At 51.6% G+C, this 22,010-nt stretch overlaps 1 protein-coding gene across 10 annotated transcripts in view; it reads left to right on the top strand.

Annotated features, from left to right (window-relative positions):
* The window catches only part of LOC116967394 (fibroblast growth factor receptor 1-like), a 156,235-nt gene that overhangs the window by 110,584 nt on the left and 23,641 nt on the right, over positions 1 to 22,010 (top strand). For 5 of the 10 annotated variants that reach the window (XM_033013907.1, XM_033013911.1, XM_033013914.1 and 2 more), the window contains 6 exons: positions 363 to 553; positions 3,687 to 3,837; positions 10,183 to 10,385; positions 15,233 to 15,378; positions 18,099 to 18,220; positions 19,308 to 19,418. In XM_033013907.1, the coding sequence (XP_032869798.1) occupies positions 363 to 553; positions 3,687 to 3,837; positions 10,183 to 10,385; positions 15,233 to 15,378; positions 18,099 to 18,220; positions 19,308 to 19,418 (924 nt within the window). Of the gene's footprint in view, positions 1 to 362; positions 554 to 3,686; positions 3,838 to 5,970; positions 6,116 to 10,182; positions 10,386 to 15,232; positions 15,379 to 18,098; positions 18,221 to 19,307; positions 19,419 to 22,010 lie in introns of all 10 variants that reach the window. The other 5 variants (XM_033013910.1, XM_033013915.1, XM_033013913.1 and 2 more) reach the window with 3 other exon arrangements.

Here is a 22,010-nt window from a genome sequence, read left to right as displayed (position 1 = left end):
AAATCTCTCTCTCATTCTCTCCCCCTCTCTGTCTCGCTCGCACGCTCTCTGTCTGTCTCTCTCCCCCTCATTCACTCTACCCGCACTCTCTCTCGCTCTCTATACCCCCTTCTCCCCTCCCTTCCCCCTCTCTCTTCCCTGTCTCTCACCCCACCCTCTCCCCCTCTCTCTTCTCCATCTCTCTCCCCTCTCTCCCTCCTCCCCTCCCTCTCTCCTCTGTCTCCCCCCCCTCCCCTTCTCTCTTCTCTATCCCTCTATCTCTCTCCCTCCTCTCTCTCTCCTCTATATCTTCCCTCTCTCCTTCTTGTCTCTCTTCAACCTCTCTCTCTCTCTCCCTCCGTGCCCCCGTGACCCTCTCCCAGAGCGATCCCCTCACCGGCCCATCCTCCAGGCGGGCCTGCCTGCCAACAAGACGGTGACGGTGGGCAGCGATGTGGAGTTTGTGTGCAAGGTCTACAGCGACCCCCAGCCCCACATCCAGTGGCTCAAGCACGTCACAGTCAACGGCAGCAAGATGGGGCCCGATGGCTCTCCCTACGTCCAAGTGCTGAAGGTACGTCCTTGGCCGCCAACTTTGGCCAGTCTAGGCTTGGATGAGGTGGGGGTGGTCAACTCAGATGACCGCCCGTGGGTCAGCATAGACACGATGGGCCGAATGGCCTGTTTCCACTCTGTACCACTATCCGCCATGGTGGGACCACGGGTGAACAATCGTTGCAGATGGGTTTCCTATGGGTGGGTACAGACATAATGGGCCGAATGGCCTGTTTCCACACTGTACCACTATCTGACATGGTGGGACCACGGGTGAAGAATCGTTGCAGATGGGTTTCCTATGGGTGGGCACAGACATAATGGGCCGAATGGCCTGTTTCCACACTGTACGCCTCTATTGGACAACCCGCCCAGGTGTGTTTGATCATTGGACGAGGTGGGGGGCGGTCAATGCACATGGGTTCCCACGGGTGGGCATGGACATAGTGGGCTGAATGGCCTGTTCTCAGGCCATATGACTAGATCAGACTGGCTGCCCATGTGTGTGCTTCATCTGATTTGGCATGAATGAGGAGGAGGGGGGGAGACAGTCAGTGAAGATGGCTGCCCATGGGTCGGCATGACCAAGTGGGCCGAATGGCCTGTTTCCAGGCTGTACGGCTTGGGGAACGTTTCCCCCGACAACGTGGATGAGGTGTGGGTGCAAGAGGGAACAGGCTGCCTGGGACTGTCCCCAGAGAGTGCTCATGGCTGCCCCTGGAGGCTGGAGGGCTACAAGACATCATTAGAGTGTCGTCTGCTCAGAGCCCAGAGAGTCAGCTTCGATCCTGGCCTCGGGTGCTGTCGGTGTGGAGTTTGCACGTTCTCCCTGTGACCACTAGGTTTGCTCCGGGTGCTCCGATTTCCTCCCACATCCCAAAGACGTGCGGGCTTGTAGGTTAATTGCCCCTAGTGTGTAGGGAGTGGATGGGAAAGTGGGATTACGTGGAACTGGTGATCGATGGTTGGCATGGACTCGACGGGCAGAAGGGCCTGGGTTCCGTGCTGTATCTGTGAACTAAACTGGTGTAGACCGTGGTTTAATTCCCCTTCAAGGTGTCAGTGGCTTCAAGGGACCATCTTTGCCCATTGCAACTGAGGGCGAGGGACAAATATCAAAGTGCGGTGGACAATGGGTGGGGTTTGCTCTGTGCACCGATCAGCTGTGACCCTCTTCTGCCCTCGACCTTCCCCGGAGACAGCCCAGGGGTAGCCGATCTCTCGCCCTCCCTCCCCCGGCGAGGGCCACTGAGGGCAGATTATCCCAGGGATCAGAAGTGTGATGTGACAGGGCTGGTGTTCACAGCTATAAACCCATCATTGATCAGACATCCCAAAGCAAAACGCCGCAGATGCTGAAAATCTGAAAATAAAGCCCACGAACACCGGGGGCCACTGTAGAGTTGCTGCCTCACAGCGCCAGAGACCCGGGTTCCATCATGACTACGGGTGCTGTCTGTACGGAGTTTGTACGTTCTCCCCGTGACCCGCGTGGGTTTACTCCGGGTGCTCCGGTTTCCTCCCACACTCCACAACGACATGCGGGTTTGTCGGTTAATCGGCCCTCTGTAAATTGCCCCTAATGTGTAGGGAGTGGATAAGAAAGTGGGATAACATGGAACTCGTGTGAATGGTCGACATGGACTCGGTGGGCCGAAGGGCCTGTTTCCATGCTGTATCTCTAATCAGGAACCAACCTAAACACAACATGAGGTTGCGTAGGAAGGAACTTCAGATGCTGGTTTACACCGAAGACAGACACAAAGTGCTGGAGTAACTCAGCGGGTCTGGCAGCATCTCCGGAGTAAAGCAATAGGTGACGTTTCGGGTCGAGAACCTTCTTCAGACTGAGAGTCAGGGGAGAGGGAAACTAGAGGTATGGGAAAAGTACAGAGGAACAGAAGGTAGGATGGTTTAATTGGCTGTAATTTGCCCCCATCATGGTAGCATCACAGGGGAGTTGATGGGCTGAGTGTAAGTGGGTAGTCAATGGGTCAGCATGGGCTCAGTGGGCCAAAGGGCCTGCCTCCATGCTGTTTGACTCTGTGACTAATGGAAGTCTTGCCCAACACAGTCATCAACCTCCATGATGTCCAACAGCCAGCGTCACAGGGGGTGTAGCGTAACTCCAGGACCGTTGTGGCCGTGAAGGAAAATGGCCGAACTCCTGGTGTACAGTGGTGATGGTGCCTCTGGTCAACTGGTTGGGATGACCAGGAAACAAGGCCCTTTGGCCCATGCAGCCCATGCTAGCCACCCACAGTGGAAGGATGGGGGAGGGGGGGGGGTGGGGGCGAGGAGTGGAGTGAATTTGCAGGTGTTGGGATGTCAAACAGGAAATTTGGCCGGGCCCCCAACAGTCATGAGGGCTCCGAGCTGTGGCGTAGGGGTCCCACAGAGGGGACAACCTCAACTTTAAACCTCTCTACCCCAATCGCCCATCTGGGTCCGCCACAACGTAGAGCTTTCATTCCGTCACCTCCATTCCATGCTTTTTATTATGTGAAGGAATCCTCACCACCCAGTGATGCCCCTTGTCCCATCTCCCCCTCCTCATGGACCCCACCCCCCCGGACAACCTTCCTCCCTCTTTAGACATCTCCGTTTTGAACTGCCGGTGTGACATCAACCGTCCCAAAATGCTTCCACGCCCAACTCAAAACGCAATGGGAGCTGATGGGATCTTATAGAAACATATAACATTCTTGAGGGATTGGACAGGGTAGATGCAGGAAAAATGTTCCCCATGTTGGGGGAGTCCAGAACCAGGGGTCACACAGTTTAAGAATAAGGGGTCGGCCATTTAGGACTGAGATGAGGAAAAACATTTTCACCCAGAGAGTTGTGAATCTGTGGAATTCCCTGCCACAGAAGGCAGTGGAGGCCAATTCACTGGATGTTTTCAAGAGAGAGTTAGATTTAGCTCTTAGGGCTAACGGAATCAAGGGATATGGGGAGAAAGCAGGAATGGGGTACTGATCATAGTGAATGGCGGTGCTGGCTCGAGGGGGCCGAATGGCCTGCTCCGGCACCTATTTTCTATGTTTCTGTGCTACTGGTCACATCAGTGCAGGGCGGGCCCGGGGTTTGTGTGTTCACTGACGTCTCTTGTTCTCGGCTACAACCAACGTTCTCTCATTCATCTGTTCTAGCATTCGGGGATTAATAGTTCGGATGCGGAGCTACTGATTCTGTTCAATGTGACTGAAGCCGACATCGGGGAGTATGTTTGTAAAGTTTCCAATTATATTGGTGAGGCCAATCAGTCGGCCTGGCTCACTGTCACCAGCTCGCAGTTGGAAGGTAAAACCCACAGCCTGGCAGCGGGCGAGCAAGGGTTAACTGGTCTTGGACGAGTGGGTGAACTCTTCCATTCTGTGATGGTGGGACAAGTCTGTGGTCTTTCCCCCCTTTATTTTCCTGCTGTTTATGTGCAAACCCAATGATGAACATGGAAAAATGCCCACAATTCCAAAGGACAGTTGCTGCCCCCACTCACTCTCTGTCCTGCCCTGCCCCCTGCTCGCTGTCTGAGGGGGAGAGGGGGAGAGATGGCTGAGGGCAAACCTGGCGAGTGAGTCTGCCCCACACCTCTCTCACGCTCCCCTCTTTCTCCCTCCCTCGCTCTCTCTCTCTTCCTCCTCTCTTTCTCTCTGTCCCCCCCTCTCTCTTTCCTCCCTGCTACCCCTCTTTCCTCCCCCTCTCTCCCTTTCTCTCTCCATCTCTCTACCTCCCCCTCCGTCTCTCTCTCTCTCTCCTGTTCCTTCTCCCTCTCTTCACCCACCCATCCCCCACCTCACACCCCCGCTCTACCCCTCCTCACCATCCACACTCTCCCCCACCCCTCTCATGGGTGGCACGGTGGCGCAGCGGTAGAGTTGCTGCCTCTCACCGCCAGAGACCCAGGTTCGATCCTGACTTCAGGTGCTGTCTGTGTGTGGAGTTTGCACGTTCTCCCTGCAACCGTGTGGGTTTTCTCCGGGTGCTCCGGTTTCCTCCCACATCCCACAGACGTGCAGGTTTGTAAGTTAATTGGTTTCTGTAAATTGCTCCTAGAGTGTAGGGAGTGGAAGTGGGGTAACACAGAACTAGTGTAAGCGGGTGATTGGTGGCTGGCATGGACTCGATGGGCCGAATGGCCTCCTTCCGTGCTATATAACTAAACTAAACTAAACGCGAGGCTGGGTGGGTTAGCTGGACGCTGTAACAAGCTGTACGGCCCTATAATACCCCTGGCCATATTGGTTGGTAGGTTGGGCCCATTGGCCTTCCCCTGTGCTTCTAAACCAAGAGAGCTCTTGGAATTCAAAGTTCTCCCCAACCCCACAAATGCCACCTCACACATCCGAGCACAGTCACGTGTACTTGGCCGGTGGCTGGGCCTTTGCGATTGTCCAGTGTAGGGGGAATAACTGCGGCCTGGAGACCCACAACCTCCAGGGGCAACAGAGGCTGATGGAAGGTGGCAATACAGGTCCACTAGAGGAGCGCTAATCCTGAGGGAAAAGGTACTTGGTTGGTAACGTGGGGTGTACGGGGAATATCTGCGGCCTGGACTCCCACAATATGTTTGACCTGCCCGGCCTGGGCAACAGAGGGTGTTGAAAGGCACCAATGCTGGTCCACTGGTGACCAGCTAATCCTGAGGGAACTCTCCAGGGAAAAACAAGGCAGCTTCTCAAAAGTCCCAAAGAACCAAAGACGTACAGGTTTGTAGGTTAATTGGCTTGATATAAATGTAAAATTCTCCCTAGTATGTGTAGGAATAGTGTAAGTGTGCGGAGATCGCTGGTCAGTGCAGACTCGGTGGGCCGAAGGGCCTGTTTCCAAGCTGTATCTCTAAACTTCTTAGGGCTAAAGGGATCAAGGGATATAGGGGAAAGGCAGGAAGGGGGTACTGATTTTAGATGATCAGCCATGATCATATTGAATGGCGATGCTGGCTCGAAGGGCCGAAATGCCTTACTCCTGCACCTTTTTGTTTTCTAACTAAGCCGAGAGCTAACCCTCGAGGATTTCATCCGCCCAATTTCTCGGCGAGCCCCTCAAGTGCCATTTGTTGCCTCTCTTCTTCCTTTCAGCCTCTCCCCGACCTCCCCTGCCTCTCCTTCCCCCCCCCCCCAGCACGTCCCGTGGATTGTGGCTCCATTTTCTCCATGCGTCCCATCGCTCGCATGCGGAGATGGGCTTGGTCAAAAAACCAAAATGGTGGCGGGTTTTAACACGTAACATGAGGACCTGTTTTGCTTCCTAGGGACAGGTGTGGACTCCTGCAGTCCTGGAAGGTCACCTGCCAGCCAGGTGTTGCTTTAAGCCCATGGACCTCCTTAGGAGGTGGGGCGAGTGTGACCAATAACAGTGGTGTCCACCTATGTCTGTCTCTCCACAGTTCTCATCTCGTCTGCTTGTCCCGTTTGCTTCCGTTTTCTCTTCTAGACGGCTGGTGTTAACACAACGGATAAAGAAATGGAGGCTCTCTATTTACGGAATGTTACTTTTGAGGATGCGGGGCAGTATACATGCTTGGCGGGTAATTCTATTGGGATATCCCATCACTCTGCATGGTTGACAGTTCTTCAAGGTACAAACTGCTCTCTTTTCTCTTATGATTCACACCTTCCAACAAAGGCTTGTGCCAGCTACTGCTTCTAAATAGGGAGCCTGCCCTAAATTCATCCTTTTTGTGATGGTGGGGGGGGGGGGGGGGGGAGAGCGCCAGAAGCCAAAGGGCCTGCCCCCTACAATTGGCCCCGCGGTTGTCACTGTCCACTCTGTGGGCCTGCAGTCTCCCTGTGCATTTGCCATCGGTTTACACCCAGACATTGACACGACTGGTGGCGTTTCTGCGTCGCGAGTTGCGTCTGGCGACCGTCCACAGCCAGAGGTTACGGGGCAAAGGCAGGAGAAAAAAGATTAGGAGGGAGAGAGTTTTCAAGAGACAGTTAAACATAGCTCTTAGGACCAATGAAATCAAGGGGTATGGGGAGAAAGCAGGAACGGGGTACTGATGTGTAGGAAAGAACTGCAGATGCTGGTTTAAATCGAAGGTAGACACAAAATGCAGAAGTGATTTAGGATGATCAGCCATGATCATATTGAAAGGCGAAGGGCCGAATGGCCTACTCCTGCACCTATTTTCTATGTAGATCGGCCGTGATAGAATGGCAGAGTAGACTTGATGGGCCGAATGGCCTAATTCTACTCCTATCACTTATGACCTTATAACTGCACTCAAGTGAAAGCAGCCAGGGTTAGATTAAGATTTGTTATTGTCACCTGTGCCGAGGTACAGTGGAAAGCTTTGCTCTGCATGCTATCCGGATACATCAGATAATACTGCACAGAAATATAATCGCCAAACTCAATTACAACAGGTAGAGCAAAGGGGAAGATACAGAGTGCAGAATATAGTTCTCAGCATTGTAGCGCACTAGTTCCAGAGACAATGTCCAATGTCCACAATGGGGTAGAGGTGAATCGGAGAGTACCCTAGCTTATGGAATGTTCAGAAACCCGATAACAGATGGGAAGAAGCTGTTCCTGAGTCTGGTGATGCGGGCTTTCAAGTTTCTGCATCTTCTGCCGGACGGGAGCGGGGAGAAGGAGGAATGACGAGTCATTGATTATGTTGGCTGCTTTCCCAAGACAGCGTGATGTGTAGATGGTGATGGGGGAGTCTGGTCTGTGTGAGGGACTGGGCTACATGTACAACACTCTCCAATGTCTAGCGGTAGACAGTTGGTGTCGGAGAGAGTCCCGACTTAGGCCCCATTTTGGAAGATGTAGCTGCCAGCCCCCACCTCGTGGTAAACCCATGGACCTTGCACAGGGGGGGGGGGGGGGGGGGACCGATCTGACCACTTTCGGTGCCTTCAGTGCCCGTGAATCTGAGCGGCTCCTCGCTTCAAGAAGCAGCGTGCCAACCCCAGGGCGGGCTAACTCGGAGATGGCCGGCGCAGGTCTGCCAGGCCAGTGCCCGATGCCTACTGCCTGTGCCGGGTTAGCCAGCTTTGGAGTGTGCGCCGATTTTTGTTGGAAAGGGATATTTTTAAAAATGCATTTTCTTGGGATTGTTGTGGTTGTGTATTTTTTGCATGAATTCTGTGCCAACTTACTGCTTCCTGCACCGCATACCCAACCCCTCGGGCATGCCCGCTTGATGCCACTTCACTCTTCTGTTGAAGTGACCATCAACGGCACGTTGGCAAGAGGCTGATAATTGGCAGCAGGGGGGAAGTTGCCATGTTGGGTCAACTGTGGTGAAGCATGGGTCAACCATGGTCAACTGTGGCCCCGACATGGGTCAACCTTCCTCAATTATCAGCTGCATCTCCACGCACTTGCCAAACGTGGACCTCTCTGAGATGAGGCGGGGGGGGGGGGGCGAGTTGGTGAGCCTTTAACAAACTGCGTTTGCTTTAGTTCACGTGTGGGAGGGAGGGAGGGGGGAGGCAGCTTGCACTTTTGCACAATGTTTTTAAATCTTTGAATATTCAGCGTGCTTCGTTTGTTGTGTGCGACATTTAAAAAAAATATATGTAGAACGGGAATCTCTCACTGCAAAGGTCGATTTACGGGGTTGGATTCCTGTCTCAGGTACAGTCTCCTGTTTGTTCTCGCAGCTGAATTCATTTTTTTACTTTTTTTATTATTTTAATTTAAAAAACACTGTTCTTGTGTCCACAAAATAAACCCTGAGGACACTGGGCATTAAGCTTATTAAGTTGTCGGGGCGGTAGAATTGACACAGCTTCCCAGGTGCAAAAACTTTGTTTCAGTTTTCGACTCCCTTAGGTAACAGTCTGTTCTCCCATACCGTGTGCTGCCAAGAGTTGAGAGTGTTTTATTGTCATATGTCCCAGATAGAGCAAAGAAATTCTTACTGCAGCAGCACAACATAATATCTAAACACACTGCACTAGTAAACAGTATAATAAACGAGAAACAAAAGTTCAGTGTGTGTGTGTATATATACGTACGCACGCATACGTACACATAAAAAACATACAATAATACTGCAATAATTGTCTACGTAGGCCAGCTCTCGCCCTGATGTGCATGTTCACCAGCTGCAAGACCAAGGCCATTCATAGCAGACGTATGTGGTGATGTACAACTTGATGAGGTCACATTTGGAGTATTGTGCTCAGTTTTGGTCACCCTGCAACACAGCAGGCTGTGAAGAAAGCGAATGGCATGTTGGCCTAAATACAAGAGGAGTTGAGCATAGGAGCAAAGATGCCCTTCTGCAGTTGTACAGGGCCCTAGTGAGACCACACCTGGAGTATTGTGTGCAGTTTTGGTCCCCTAATTTGAGGAAGGACATTCTTGCTATTGAGAGAGTGCAGCGTAGGTTTACAAGGTTAATTCCCGGGATGGCGGGACTGTCATATGCTGATAGAATGGAGCGGCTGGGCTTGTACACTGGAATTTAGAAGGATGAGAGGGCATATTATTGAAACATATAAGATTATTAATGGTTTGGACACGCTAGAGGCAGGAAACATGTTCCCGATGTTGGGGGAAGTCCAGAACCAGGGGCCACAGTTTAAGAATAAAGGGTAAGCCATTTAGAACGGAGACGAGGAAACACTTTTTCACACAGAGAGTTGTGAGTCTGTGGAATTCTCTGCCTCAGAGGGCAGTGGAGGCCGGTTGTCTGGATACTTTCAAGAGAGAGCTAGATGGGGCTCTTAACGGAGTCTTAAAGATAACGGATTCAGGGGATATGGGGAGAAGGCTGGAACGGGGTACTGATTGGGGATGATTAGCCATGATCACACTGAATGGCGATGCTGGCTCCTGCATCTATTATCTATTGTCTATTGTCTAATAGAAAGGATGTTGTCAAGCTGGAAGGGGTGCAGAGAAGATTTATGAGGATGTTGCCAGGACTCGAGGGCCTGAGCTACAGGCAGAGGTTGAGTAGGCTAGGGCTTAATTCCTTGGAGTGCAGGAGGATGAGGGGTGATCTCATAGAGATGTATAAAATCATGAGAGGAATAGATAGGGTAGATACACAGAGTCTTTTCCCCAGAGTAGGGCAATCAGGAACCAGAGGACATAGGTTTAAGGTGAGAGTTGAAAGCTTTAATAGGAACCTGAGGGGCAACTTTTTCACACAAAGAGTGGTGTGTGAATGGATTGAGCTGCCAGAGGAGGTAGTTGAGGCAGGTGGTACAACAGCAGTTAAAAGACATTTGGACAGGTACATGGATAAGAAAGGTGGGCCAAACACAGGCAGGTGGGACTAGTGCAGATGGGGCATCTTGGACGGCAAGGACCAGTTGGGCCGAAGGGCCTGCTTCCATGGTGTAGGACTCTGCTGTACATTGCCTCCCTCCCCCACTGATCAGTGAGTCACATCAGTAGGAGAAGCCACACAGTGCCTTGCATGTACAAGAAGTGACAGTGACGGGGAGAGAAGAGAATGGCATTAGCTGGCTGACAATCCATCGCAGTCAGTTGTCCCCCCTACCCCCGCAGTCCTGCAAGCTTGCATCTTGGCGCATGCTGGTCTGCCACGCGACCATCGCTCCTGTGCATTAAGAGTCGTGGTTGCGTTTTGTGCGTGTGTGTGTGTCCGTGTCTCTCCCATGCCTCTAAACTAGTTCTTCTCCTGCCCCCACCCCACCTCACCACTGGCAGAGCTGGAAGACAAGCCGTCGACCCTGTCGTCGCCCGTCTACCTGGAGATCATCATCTACTGCACGGGGGCATTCCTCACCTCCTGCATGGTGGTGAGTGCCATTGTTATCCGCATGAAGAGCACTGCCAAGAAGCCCGACTTCAACAGCCAACTGGCCGTGCACAAACTAGCCAAGAGCATCCCGCTACGCAGACAGGTAACAGAAAGTAAATAAAGAGTCTAAGAAACCTTTAACCCCCCCCCACCCCCTCCTCTCTCTATGCCGTGGCCCAGATGGGATAAAGGGTCAACCAGCTCAGTTTAGTTTATTCTCACGTGTACCGAGGTACAGTGAAAAGCTTTAGTTGCGTGCTATCCAGTCAGCGGAAAGCCAATACCTTATCTCAATCGACCCATTTACAGTGTGTATGGATACATGATAAGGGAATAACGTTTAGTGCCAGGTAAAGCCAGCTAAGTCCGATCAAGGATAGTCCCAGGGTCACCAATGAGGTAGATAGTAGTTCAGCACTGCTCTCTGGTTGTGGCAGGATGGTTTAGTTGCCTGATAACAGCTGGGAGGAAACTGTCCCTGAATCTGGAGGTGTGCGTTTTCACACTCCTGTACCTCTTGCCCGATGGGAGAGGGGAGAAGAGGCAGTGACCAGGGTGCGACTCGTCCTTGGTTATGCTGCTGGCCTTGCCGAGGCAGCGTGAGGTATAAATGGAGTCAATAGAAGGGAGGTTGGTTTGTGTGACGGTCTGGGCTGCGTCCACAATTCACTGCAATTTCTTGCGCTCTTGGATGGAGCTGTTCCCAAACCAAGTGGTGATGCATCCCGATAAAATGCTTCCTGCGATGCCTTGGATTACGCTTATAAGTTGATGTGATATGAGCAGAGTTAGACCCTCAAGTCTATTCTACCATTCAATCATGGCCAAACTATCTTTCCCTTTCAACCCCATTCTCCAGCCATCTCCCCATAACCCCTGACACCCGTAGTGATCAATCACTGCTTGGAAGCACTCCAGCATCAGGAGTCATTCGTCCCGAAACGGAACAATGAAATTCTGACTTGCAGCGGCACAGCAGATATGTAAACGTAATACTCTGTAAAACCCTTGATAAACAACAGAAGGAAGGATTAGCATCTAAATAAAACAGACATACATAGACAATAATAGTGCAAAAATAAGTCTTGGTAGTTCAGAGCCTATTTGGAGGTTGTGGTGTTTAATAGCCTGATGGGTGTAGGGAAGAAGCTGCTCCTGAACCTGGACGTTACAGTTTTAAGGATCCTGTACCTTCTTCCCGATGGCAGTGGTGAGATGAGTGTGTGGCTAGGGTGGTGTGGGTCTCTGATGATGCTGGCTGCCTTTCTGAGGCAGCGACTCCGATAATTCCCTTTGACGGTGGGGAGGTCAAAGCCGGTGATGGAGTGGGCAGTGGTCACAACTTTTTGCAGTCATCTTCTTTCCAATGTCCTCGACCCTGGCCCACGTCCCAGGTGGAGGAGCAAGAGGTACACTAAGTACCGGAGGAACTCAGCGAGTCAGGCGGCGTGCATGGAGGGAGATGGGCAGGCGGCGTTTCGGGGTCGGGGCCCTTTCACCAGACCAGGGACCTGGTGGGATTCCTCCGTCTCCACAGGCCGCAGGTTGGGTTGGGTTGGGTTGGCCCCAAAGAGCTGGCTCTGAGAATCCCAGGGGCCAGTTCCCCGACCTCTCATGAGAGGAATAGATCGGGTAGATGCACAGAGTAGGGGAATCGAGGACCAGAGGACATGGGTTTAAGGTGAAGGGGTAAAAAAGTAGCAGGAATCTGAGGGGTAATGTTTTCACACAGAGGGTGGTGGATGCATGGAATGAGCTGCCAGAGGAGGCAGTTGAGGCAGGGACTATCCCAACGTTTATGAAACAGTTAGACAGGTGCATGGATAGGACAGACTTGGAGGGATACGGACCAAACGTGGGCAGATGGGTCTAGTGTAGATGGGACATGTTGGCCGATGTGGGTCCAATGTATGACTCTCTGGCCCCTCCCCTGCTCTTGATTGAGTGACTCAGTAAACCAGTACCCGGTGGGACCGGTTTGGAGGCTGCAGCCAGCTTGGGTGAGGTGGGGGTGGGGGTTACAGGGTGGGCTGTCGTTCAGTGAGCCCCCTCCCGCTGCCGATGGAGCCACAGGGGAGGTGGGGACGGACTTGGAAGTCTATGGCAATGAATTCCACAGATTCACCACCCTCTGGCTAAAGAAATTCATCTTCATCTCCTGTCTAAAGGTACGTCCTTTTATTTTGAGGCTGTGCCCTCTGGTCCGAGACTCTCCCACGAGTGGAAACATCCTCTCCACACCCACTCTATTCTGGGACTTTCAGTGTTTGGTGGAATTCAATGAGATCCCCCTCATCTCATACTCGCACGCACACACACTGTCACACACACTCACACACATATACACACACACACACTCACACACATATACACACACACACACTCACACACATATACACACACACAAACACAAACACACACACTTACACACTCACACACATATACTCACACATACACAAACACACTCACACACATACACAAACACACTCACACACACACAAACACACTCACACATATACACACACACACACACACTCATACATATACACACACACTCACACATATATACTCACACATACACAAACACACACACAAACACACTCACACACATACACAAACACACTCACACATATACACACACACATACATACACACACACACACTCACACATGTATACACACACACACACTGTCACACATACACGCACACACACACACACTCATTCTCACACTCACACATGTACACACACATACACGCACACACTCTTGCACATATACACACACATGCACAAACACACATTCTCACTCACACATGTGCACACACACCCACGCTTCAGATACAAACATGCCATACTCAAGCACGCGTGTGTACGTGTACCGGGAACGTGCTCACCCAATGATCCACGAGCACACTCACACAATACATAGACACGTGTGTATAATCACGGCAGCAACCACCGCTGGTCCTGCACGAACTCTGGGAAGATGTGAGGATTAATGAGCGTTAACCAAGGTGAGCAGCAGTAGTGTGCGGGCGTGACCTGGGGCAGCCCTGGTGCAGATGTTGCCCGGGGTCAGCGAGCGGGGGGGGAAGGGGTCTGAGATCCTCCTCATTGCTGGACGAGGCGTCAATCTCCCAGCCCGAGTCTGCCTCCTACTGGCGAGTCAGAGCCCCTCCCTCCTGCTGCCCAAGACCACCCCCCCCCCCCCCCCCCCCGCATAGACAGGTAAAAAAGAGTCGATGAGTCTCAGAACACGTCAACCTTCCCCGTCCCCCTCCCCCTTCATACTCCAGCTGAGAGGGGCGGTGTGGGTGGGGCATGCAACCCGTTAGTCCGGCACGTGCCTTGGTTCCACATCTTGGTGAGATGCCCAATGTCCTCAACTCACCCACATTCAATGGAAATTGTCCCGTGTACAATGGGTATATATTTTACCGTACAGTTTAGTGACAATCCTACAATACATAGAAAATAGGTGCAGGAGCAGGCCATTCGTCCCTGCACCGCCATTCAACATGATCATGGCTGATCATCCCAAATCTGTGCCCATTTCCCATACATTTAACACAACAGAGAAGGAAGGGACAGACAGACTGTTGGCGAGGCGGCCACCGCTGGCGCCACCCGGTGGTGGAATATATAATGAGGGAATGTAGACAAAAATGCTGGAGAAACTCAGCGGGTACGGCAGCATCTATGGAGCGAAGGAAATAGGCAACGTTTCGGGACGAAACTTTGCCTATTTCCTTCGCTCCATAGATGCTGCCGCACCCGCTGAGTTTCTCCAGCATTTTTGCCCACCTTCAATTTTCCAGCATCTACAGTTCCTTCTTGAACATTTTATCTACTCCACTATAATGAGGGAATAACGTTTAGTGCAGGGTAAAGCCAGTAACGTCCGATCAAGGATAATCTGAGGGTCACAAATTCAGTAATTCAGCACCGCTCTCTGGCAAGAGAAATACAAAGTGATGGAGGGACTCGGCGGGTCGGGCAGCGTCCATGGAGGGAAATGGCCAGCTGACGTTTCGGACTGTGATGCGAAGGAGCACCCGGGGCATGAGCAGTGGCGCAGCAGTAGAGCTGCTCCCTCACAGCTGCCTGAGCGGAGTTTGCACGTTCTCCCTGGGACCGCGTGGGTTTTCTCCGGGTGCTCCGGTTTTCTCCCACATCCCAAAGACGTGCAGGTTTGTATGTTAATTGGCCCTCGTAAAATTGTCCCCCCCCCCCAGTTTTTAGGGAATGGGATAACATGGATCTAGTGTGAATGGGTGATCTGTGGTCAGCAGGGGGGCTGATGGGCCAAAGAGCCTGTTTCTAAACAACACTAGATGAGGTTTCATCTAACATCCCAAAGACTTCCGTGTAGTGTATTGTCACATGTACTGAGGTACAGTGAAAAGCAATAAACTAAACTGGTCTTTGGGATGTGGGAAGAAACTCCGTTTAGTTTAGAGAAATGCTGACCGTAGATCACTTGTTCACACAAGTTATAGAAACATAGAAATAGATGCAGGAGTAGGCCATTCGGCCCTTCGAGCCAGTCTATATGATCATGGCTGATCATGGACAATCAGTACCCCGTTCCTGCTTTCTCCCCATATTCCCTGATTCCGTTAGCCAGAAGAGCTAAATGTAACTAACTTCCTCTTGAATACATCCAGTGAATTGGCCTCCGCTGCCCTTCTGTGTTATCTCATTGCCTAACCAGTCAGTGGAAATACTAGCCGGTTTAGGTTAATTGGCTTCTGTAAATTGTCCCTAGTGTGTGTACAGTGATGAACAGGTCGGCGTGGATCCGGTGGGCCGAAGGGCCTGTTTCCGTGCTATATCTCGAAACAAAACTAAACTGAACCTCCCTCCAGGCCCCAGTGTGAGGGCAGAGGAAGGTGGCACAGGTCTCTAACCACACTGTCCTCTCTCTCTCTCTCTCCCTCCCGTCCGTCTCACCGCAGGTGTCCATCGACTCCAGCTCCTCCATGCACTCGGGGGTGTTGTTGGTACGCACCACCCGCCACTCGTCCAGCGGAACGCCCATGCTGGCCGGGGTCTCGGAGTTCGAGCTGCCCCAAGACCCCCGCTGGGAATTCTCCAGAGAAAGGTGAGTGGCCACGTCGGCTGGGCTTGTACTCACTGGAATTTAGAAGGATGAGAGGTTATGGTACACAAACATATACAATTCTTAAAAGATTGGACAGGCAGGGTGCAGAAAAAATGGTCCCCATGTTGGGGGAGTCCAGAACCAGGGGTCACACAGTTTAAGAATAAGCGGGTCGGCCATTTAGGACTGAGATGAGGAAAAACGTTTTCACCCAGAGAGTTGTGAATCTGTGGAATTCTCTGCCACAGAAGGCAGTGGAGGCCAATTCACTGGATGTTTTCAAGAGAGAGTTAGATTTAGCTCTTAGGGCTAACGGAATCAAAGGATATGGGGAGAAAGCAGGAACGGGGTACTGATTTAGGATGAACAGCCATGATCATATTTAGCGAGCGACATAGAAAAATAGGTGCAGGAGTAGGCCATTCGGCCCCTTTGAGCCAGCACTGCCGTTCAATGTGATCATAGAAACATAGAAAATAGGTGCAGGAGTAGGCCATTCGGCCCCTTCGAGCCAGCACTGCCATTCAATGTGATCATAGAAACATAGAAAAATAGGTGCAGTAGTAGGCCATTCGGCCCCTTCGAGCCAGCACTGCCATTCAATGTGATCATGGCTGATCATCCCCAATCAGAACCCTGTTCCTGCCTTCTCCCCATATCCCCTGCGTCTATTTTTTCTATGTTTCTATGTCGCTCGCTCAGGCAGTCAGCGTCTGCCATGGCTGAGCATTCAGTCGATGGCCGGGACTAGGAGGTCGTTCCCTCCTCAACCTGTGGTGCAGACGGTAGATGGAATTACGGGCTGCGTGTTGACGCAGCGGGTAGTGCTGCTGCCTCACAGCGCCATAGGCCTCCAGTTCAATCCTGACCTCCAGCACAGCCTGTGTGTGGAGACCATCTCCTGGGTCTGGGCCTGTACTCACTGGAGTTTAGAAGGATGAGGGGAGACTTCATTGAAACCTACAGAATAGTGAAAGGCCTGGATAGAGTGGATGTGGAGAGGATGCTTCCACTAGTGGGAGAGTCTAGGACTAGAGGTCACAGCTTTTGAATTAAAGAACATTCTTTGCCACAGAAGGCTGCGGAGGCCAAGTCAGTGGATATCCAGAGATGCTGCTTGACCCGCTGAGTAACTCCAGCACTTTGTGTCTAACTTTAGATGTATTGGCTTTGGATTTGCAGAAAACATTTGACATGGTGTCTCATTAAAAAAGTTAGTGCGGATGATAAAAGCACGCGATACTGGGTGGGAGTGGGGGGTGGGGTGGAAAAAATATGTTAGCATTTGAAGATTGACTAATGTGCGGAAGGCAGAGTGTTGGAATAAATGTGTGTTTGTCGGGCGGGAAGGATGTAATTAGTGGAATGCCCCAGAGATTAGACGCACAGTCTCCGTTTTATTTACTATTTATAATAAGGATATGATGGGGAGGACAGATTGTGGCCGTCTCCTAGTTAGCCGATGACACAAGACTACGTGGGAGGGAGGGCCTGTTGCCATGAGGATATTTGGACTGTGTTGCAGGATATAAATACATCGACTTGCGTGGGTGAGAATTTGGCAAACAAGAGTTTAATGTAGGAAAGTGTGAGGTCAGGCACAAAAAGCTGGAGTAACTCAGCGGGACAGGCAGCATCGCCGGAGAGAAGGAATAGGTGACGTTTCGGGTCGAGGCCTTTATACAGACCCAACGAAGTCTGAAGATTGGTCTCAACCTGAAACGTCACCCATTCCTTCTCTCCAGAAATGCTGCCTGGCCCGCTGAGTTACTCCAGCATTTTGCGTTTTAAACCAGCATCTGCAGTTAGAAACGTAGAAAAATAGGTGCAGGAGTAGGCCATTCGGCCCTTCGAGCCAGCACCGCCATTCAAGATGATCATCTAAAATCGGTACCCCGTTCCTACCTTTTCCCCCTATCCCTTGATTCCATTAGCCCTAAGAGCTAAATCTAATTCTCTCTTGAAAACAAAGTGTGAGGTCAGGCATTTCAGTAAGGAGAATCAAAAGACAGGCTATTTGTGTTTAGGTTTAGGGTTATTATAGTCATGTGCGCTCAGGACAGTGAAAAGCTCTGTTTTAGAAACATAGAAAATAGGTGCAGAGGAGGCCATTCGGCCCTTCAAGATCATGTGATCATGGCTGATCGTCCCAAATCAATAACCCATGCCTGCCTTCTCCCCATATCCCTTGATTCCACTAGCCCCTAGTGCTCTATCTAACTCTCTCTTAAATCCATTAGAAGAATGAGGGGGGACCTCATTGAAACTCACAGAATAGTGAAAGGCCTGGATAGAGTGGATGTGGAGAGGATGTTTCCACTGGTGGGAGAGTCTAGGGCTAGAGGGCACAGCCTCAGAATTAAAGACCATTCATTTAGGAAGGAGATGAGGGGAAATGTCTTTAGTCACAAGGGTGGTGAATCTGTGGAATTCTTTGCCACAAACGGCTGTGGAGGCCACAAGCCAGTGGATATATTTAAGGCAGAGATAGATAGATTCTTGATTAGTACAGGTGTCAGGGGTTAAGGGGAGAAGGCAGGAGAGTGGGGTTAGGAGGGAGAGATAGATCAGCCATGATTGAATGGTGGAGTAGACTTGATGGGCTGAATGGCCTAGTTATACTCCTATCTCATGATCTAAGTACTGTGTCAGATATTCAGCGCCCTGGCTTACTGACACTTCATGGCCTGTGTGTGTGTTCTTGTCTCACCCCCCAACAGACTGACCCTGGGGAAGCCTCTGGGCGAGGGGTGCTTTGGGCAAGTGGTGATGGGAGAAACCATCGGCCTGGACAAGGAGAAACCCAGCAGGCCTGTCCCCGTGGCTGTCAAGATGCTGAAAGGTGAGACCCTTCACAGCCGCGAGCGGGGGGATCCAAGTCCACTGCTCCCATCAAACGTGGCCACACTGGTCCAGCTGTCCCACTGTACGAGGTCATTCGAACTCGGAGAATGTCCGTAGCGGGTCCATAGTAGTTCGTGAATGTCCCGTAGCGGCTCGTACGAGTAACGGTAGGTACTCGCGAAATCCGGTAAACTCGTGACTTTTTTTTCAACACTGAAAAATGTCCACGAGTAAATAAATACTCGTGATGAAAAACATTCGAGCCGCTACGAGACATCCACGGGCCCGCTACGGACATTCTCCGAGTTCGAATCCGGGGAAAACTCGGGAGAACTCTTGAATTACCTCGTACAGTGGGACAGGCCCTTTACAGTGCCAGAGACCTGGTTCCAACCTGGGTACAGGAGCTGGAGTAATTCAGCGGGACAGGAGAACATGGATAGGTGACGCCCTCTTCACACTGATCTGCCTGAAGAAGGGTCTGTCATCAATCTAAAGGAGGGTGTCGCTCTGAAACGTCACCTATCCATGTTCCCCAGAGATGCTGCCTGACCCGCTGAGTTACTCCAGCACTCTGTGTGCTTGGCAATAACTGGTGGGCTTTCTCGGTGCAGACGGTGAGTTGGAAGAGTGAGCGGTAGGGAATGCTGCTGGAATCTCCCGCACGCTCCCAACCAGTGCCGGTTTAACCTGGGTCAGGCTGGAGCCCGGGGGAGGGGGTACACTGCTCCTTCAGATCTCTGGCAGTACTGCTGTTTGATCAGTGAACACACACTCATGCTCTCTCTCTCTCCCTCTCCCTCCCTTTCTCTCTCCACTTCTCTCCCTCTCCCTCTCCATCTGTCCGTCTCCCTCTCCCTCTCCACTTCTCTCTCTCCATCCCGCTCTCTCTCTCCATCACTCTCTCTCTCTCTCTCCCCATCTCCCTCTCTTCCCTTCTCTCTCTCACTCTCCCTCTATCTCTCTTTCCCACTCTGCTCCTCTCCCTCCCTCTCTCTCTCCTCCTCCTCCATTTCCCTCTCTCCATCTCACACTCCCTCCCTTTCCCACTCTCTCTCTCCCTCCTTCCCTCCGTCTCTCCACAGCTGACGCCACAGAGAAGGATCTGTCCGACCTCATCTCGGAGATGGAGATGATGAAGATGATTGGCAAGCACAAGAACATCATTAACCTGCTGGGGGCGTGTACTCAAGATGGTGAGTACAACTGGTATGGGGAGGGGCCGGGTCTGGTGAGGTGGGCCCTTCCCAATCCATGCCCCCTCCCTCCCAGACAACTCCCCTTCAACACAGCAACTCCTGGCCCAACCCTACCTGTTCATTGCACCTCCCCCAGGTAGACCTTACCTGTCCATTGCAGGTACAGCCTACCTGTCCAGTCCTCAATCTTGGGATAACAATCCTATCAAGTTATTGGTCACATTTCCAAATGTTTGTGAAAGTTCTTTGCCTCTCCACCGATGGCTCCGTGAGTCATTGCTTTTCAAGGCCCTCCCATCCCATCTGCTATTTCAGTGAGGCTGATCCAGCCTGGGGGAACAGGGACTTTTAGTTGCGTGCTAAACCAGTCAGCAGAAAGACTTTATGTGCGATTGCAATCGAGGCCGTCCACAGTGTACAGATACAGGATACAAGGGCAGTGGAAGCAGAGTCTTTCGCTACTTCTTAGAGGCGTTGGAGATGGAACTGTGAGCGAGGGGTTACTAACATTACTGGTGGAACAGCAGAGCGGAGATTGCAGTCACACCACAGATGGCTGTGGAGGCCAAGTCAGTGGGTATTTTTAAGGCAGATTCTTGATTAGTGCGGGTGTCAGGGGTTATGGGGAGAAGGCAGGAGAATGGGGTTAGGAGGGAAAGATAGATCAGCCATGATTGAATGGCGGAGTAGACTTGATGGGCCGAATGGCCTAATTCTGCTCCTATCACTTATGACCTTATAATAATAATAATAATAATAAATTTTATTTAATGGGCGCCTTTCATACATCTCAAGGACACCTTACATAGTAATCGGAATAAAAACATATAATCGGAGTAAAACAAGTAATTAAAGACATCACAATGACACAAATTAAAAACAGAATTCAATCCAAAAACAGAAAATCAAAAACACAGTGTGAAGAGAGAGCAGCGGCAACCAAATCGTGCCAGCGTCCACTCTCTCTTCACGGCAGCCATCTTGGACACAGACCTACAAGACTACAGTTAGACAAAAAAAATCATCCCCCCACAGTGGATAGCACTGTGGAGGAAGGCACAATGTCCAGTCCCCACCCCATGTTCACCCCAAAGTCAGGCCTATTGGGGCCACCGCAGTTGCCTCTACGGAGGCCCGATGTCCCTGGCCGTTCTCACCGGGTGGTCTTGCCCCGGCGTCGGGAGAGTCCTTTCGGCGGCTGGGCCACTTGGAACGGCCGCTTCTTGGTTGGAGCCCGCGGCTGCCGATGCCGACAAGGCCGCGTCGGTTTGGCGCTCCTAGGCTCCAGATGAAAAAGTCGGCGCCCGCTCTCCTCACTGCCGCCTTGCCGCCTCTACGCACGCCGCCTCTCCGCTCCGCAAACCCGCAGCCCGGAGATGTTGCTCACGGCGGTCCAGCTCGCCAGAGCTCCAGCGCGGCGACCCAGGCAAGGCATCGCCCGCTCCGCTCCAGCGCTCCAGCGCTCCAATGCAGTGCCGCCACGCAGGCCGAGGTGCTGGGTGGTTCCCGCCAAGAAACGGCGCTCCAAGCCCGCTGGTAGGCCACGACGACGGGTCGACGGGCAGCCCGGAAAAAAGGCTGCCACACCGACCAGGTAGGGACCTATAAATAAAGTAACACCTACCCCCCCACATTAAAAGACCATATCCCCTACAAACAAAAAAACAGGACTCACTAAAAACTATAAAAAAAAACGAATTTAAGACGGACGGCTGCTGCTAGCAGCCGTTCACCAAGATGGCTCCTCCTCCTTATGACAAACCATGGCCGTACTGTGTGGCAAAGCAGACCAGAGGTGGAGTTCTCTCCCTTCCATTGACTCCATCTACACCTCACACTGCCTCGGCAAGGCCAGCAGCATCATCAAGGACCAGTCGCACCCTGGCCTCTCCCCCCTCTCCCCTCTCCCACCTGGCAAGAGGTACAGAAGTGTGAAAACACACACCTCCAGATTCAGGGACAGTTTCTTCCCAGCTGTTATCAGGCAACTGAACCATCCTACCACAACCAGAGAGTGGTCCTGAACTACTATCTACCTCATTGGTGACCCTCAGGGATAAGCCATTTAGAACGGAGACGAGGAAACACTTTTTCTCACAGAGAGTTGTGAGTCTGTGGAATTCTCTGCCTCAGAGGGCGGTGGAGGCTGGTTCTCTGGATACTTTCAAGAGAGAGCTAGATGGGGCTCTTAAAAGATAGCGGAGTCAGGGGATATGGGGAGAAGGCTGGAACGGGGTACTGATTGGTGTTGATCAGCCATGATCACATTGAATGGCGATGCTGGCTCGAAGGGCCGAATGGCCTATTCCTGCACCTATTGTCTATTGTCCTTGATCGGACTTTGCTGGCTTTACCTTGCACTAAACATTAGTCCCTTCTCATGTATCTATACACTGTGAATGGCTCAACTGTAATCATGTATTGTCTTTCCACTGACTGGATAGCACGCAACAAAAGCTGTTCACTGTACCTCGGTACACGTGACAATGAACTGGTCTGAATTCGTTTAAGTACCATTGCACAGGAAGGAACTGCAGGTGCTGGTGTAAATCGACGATAGACACAAAATGCTGGAGTAACTCAGCGGGA

The sequence above is a fragment of the Amblyraja radiata genome, chromosome 39 (genome assembly GCF_010909765.2).
Source record: "Amblyraja radiata isolate CabotCenter1 chromosome 39, sAmbRad1.1.pri, whole genome shotgun sequence".
In the NCBI taxonomy this organism is placed as follows: Eukaryota; Metazoa; Chordata; class Chondrichthyes; order Rajiformes; family Rajidae; genus Amblyraja; species Amblyraja radiata.
Note: the sequence above shows the minus strand (reverse complement) of the source record. Positions and strands in the feature narration are given on the sequence as shown.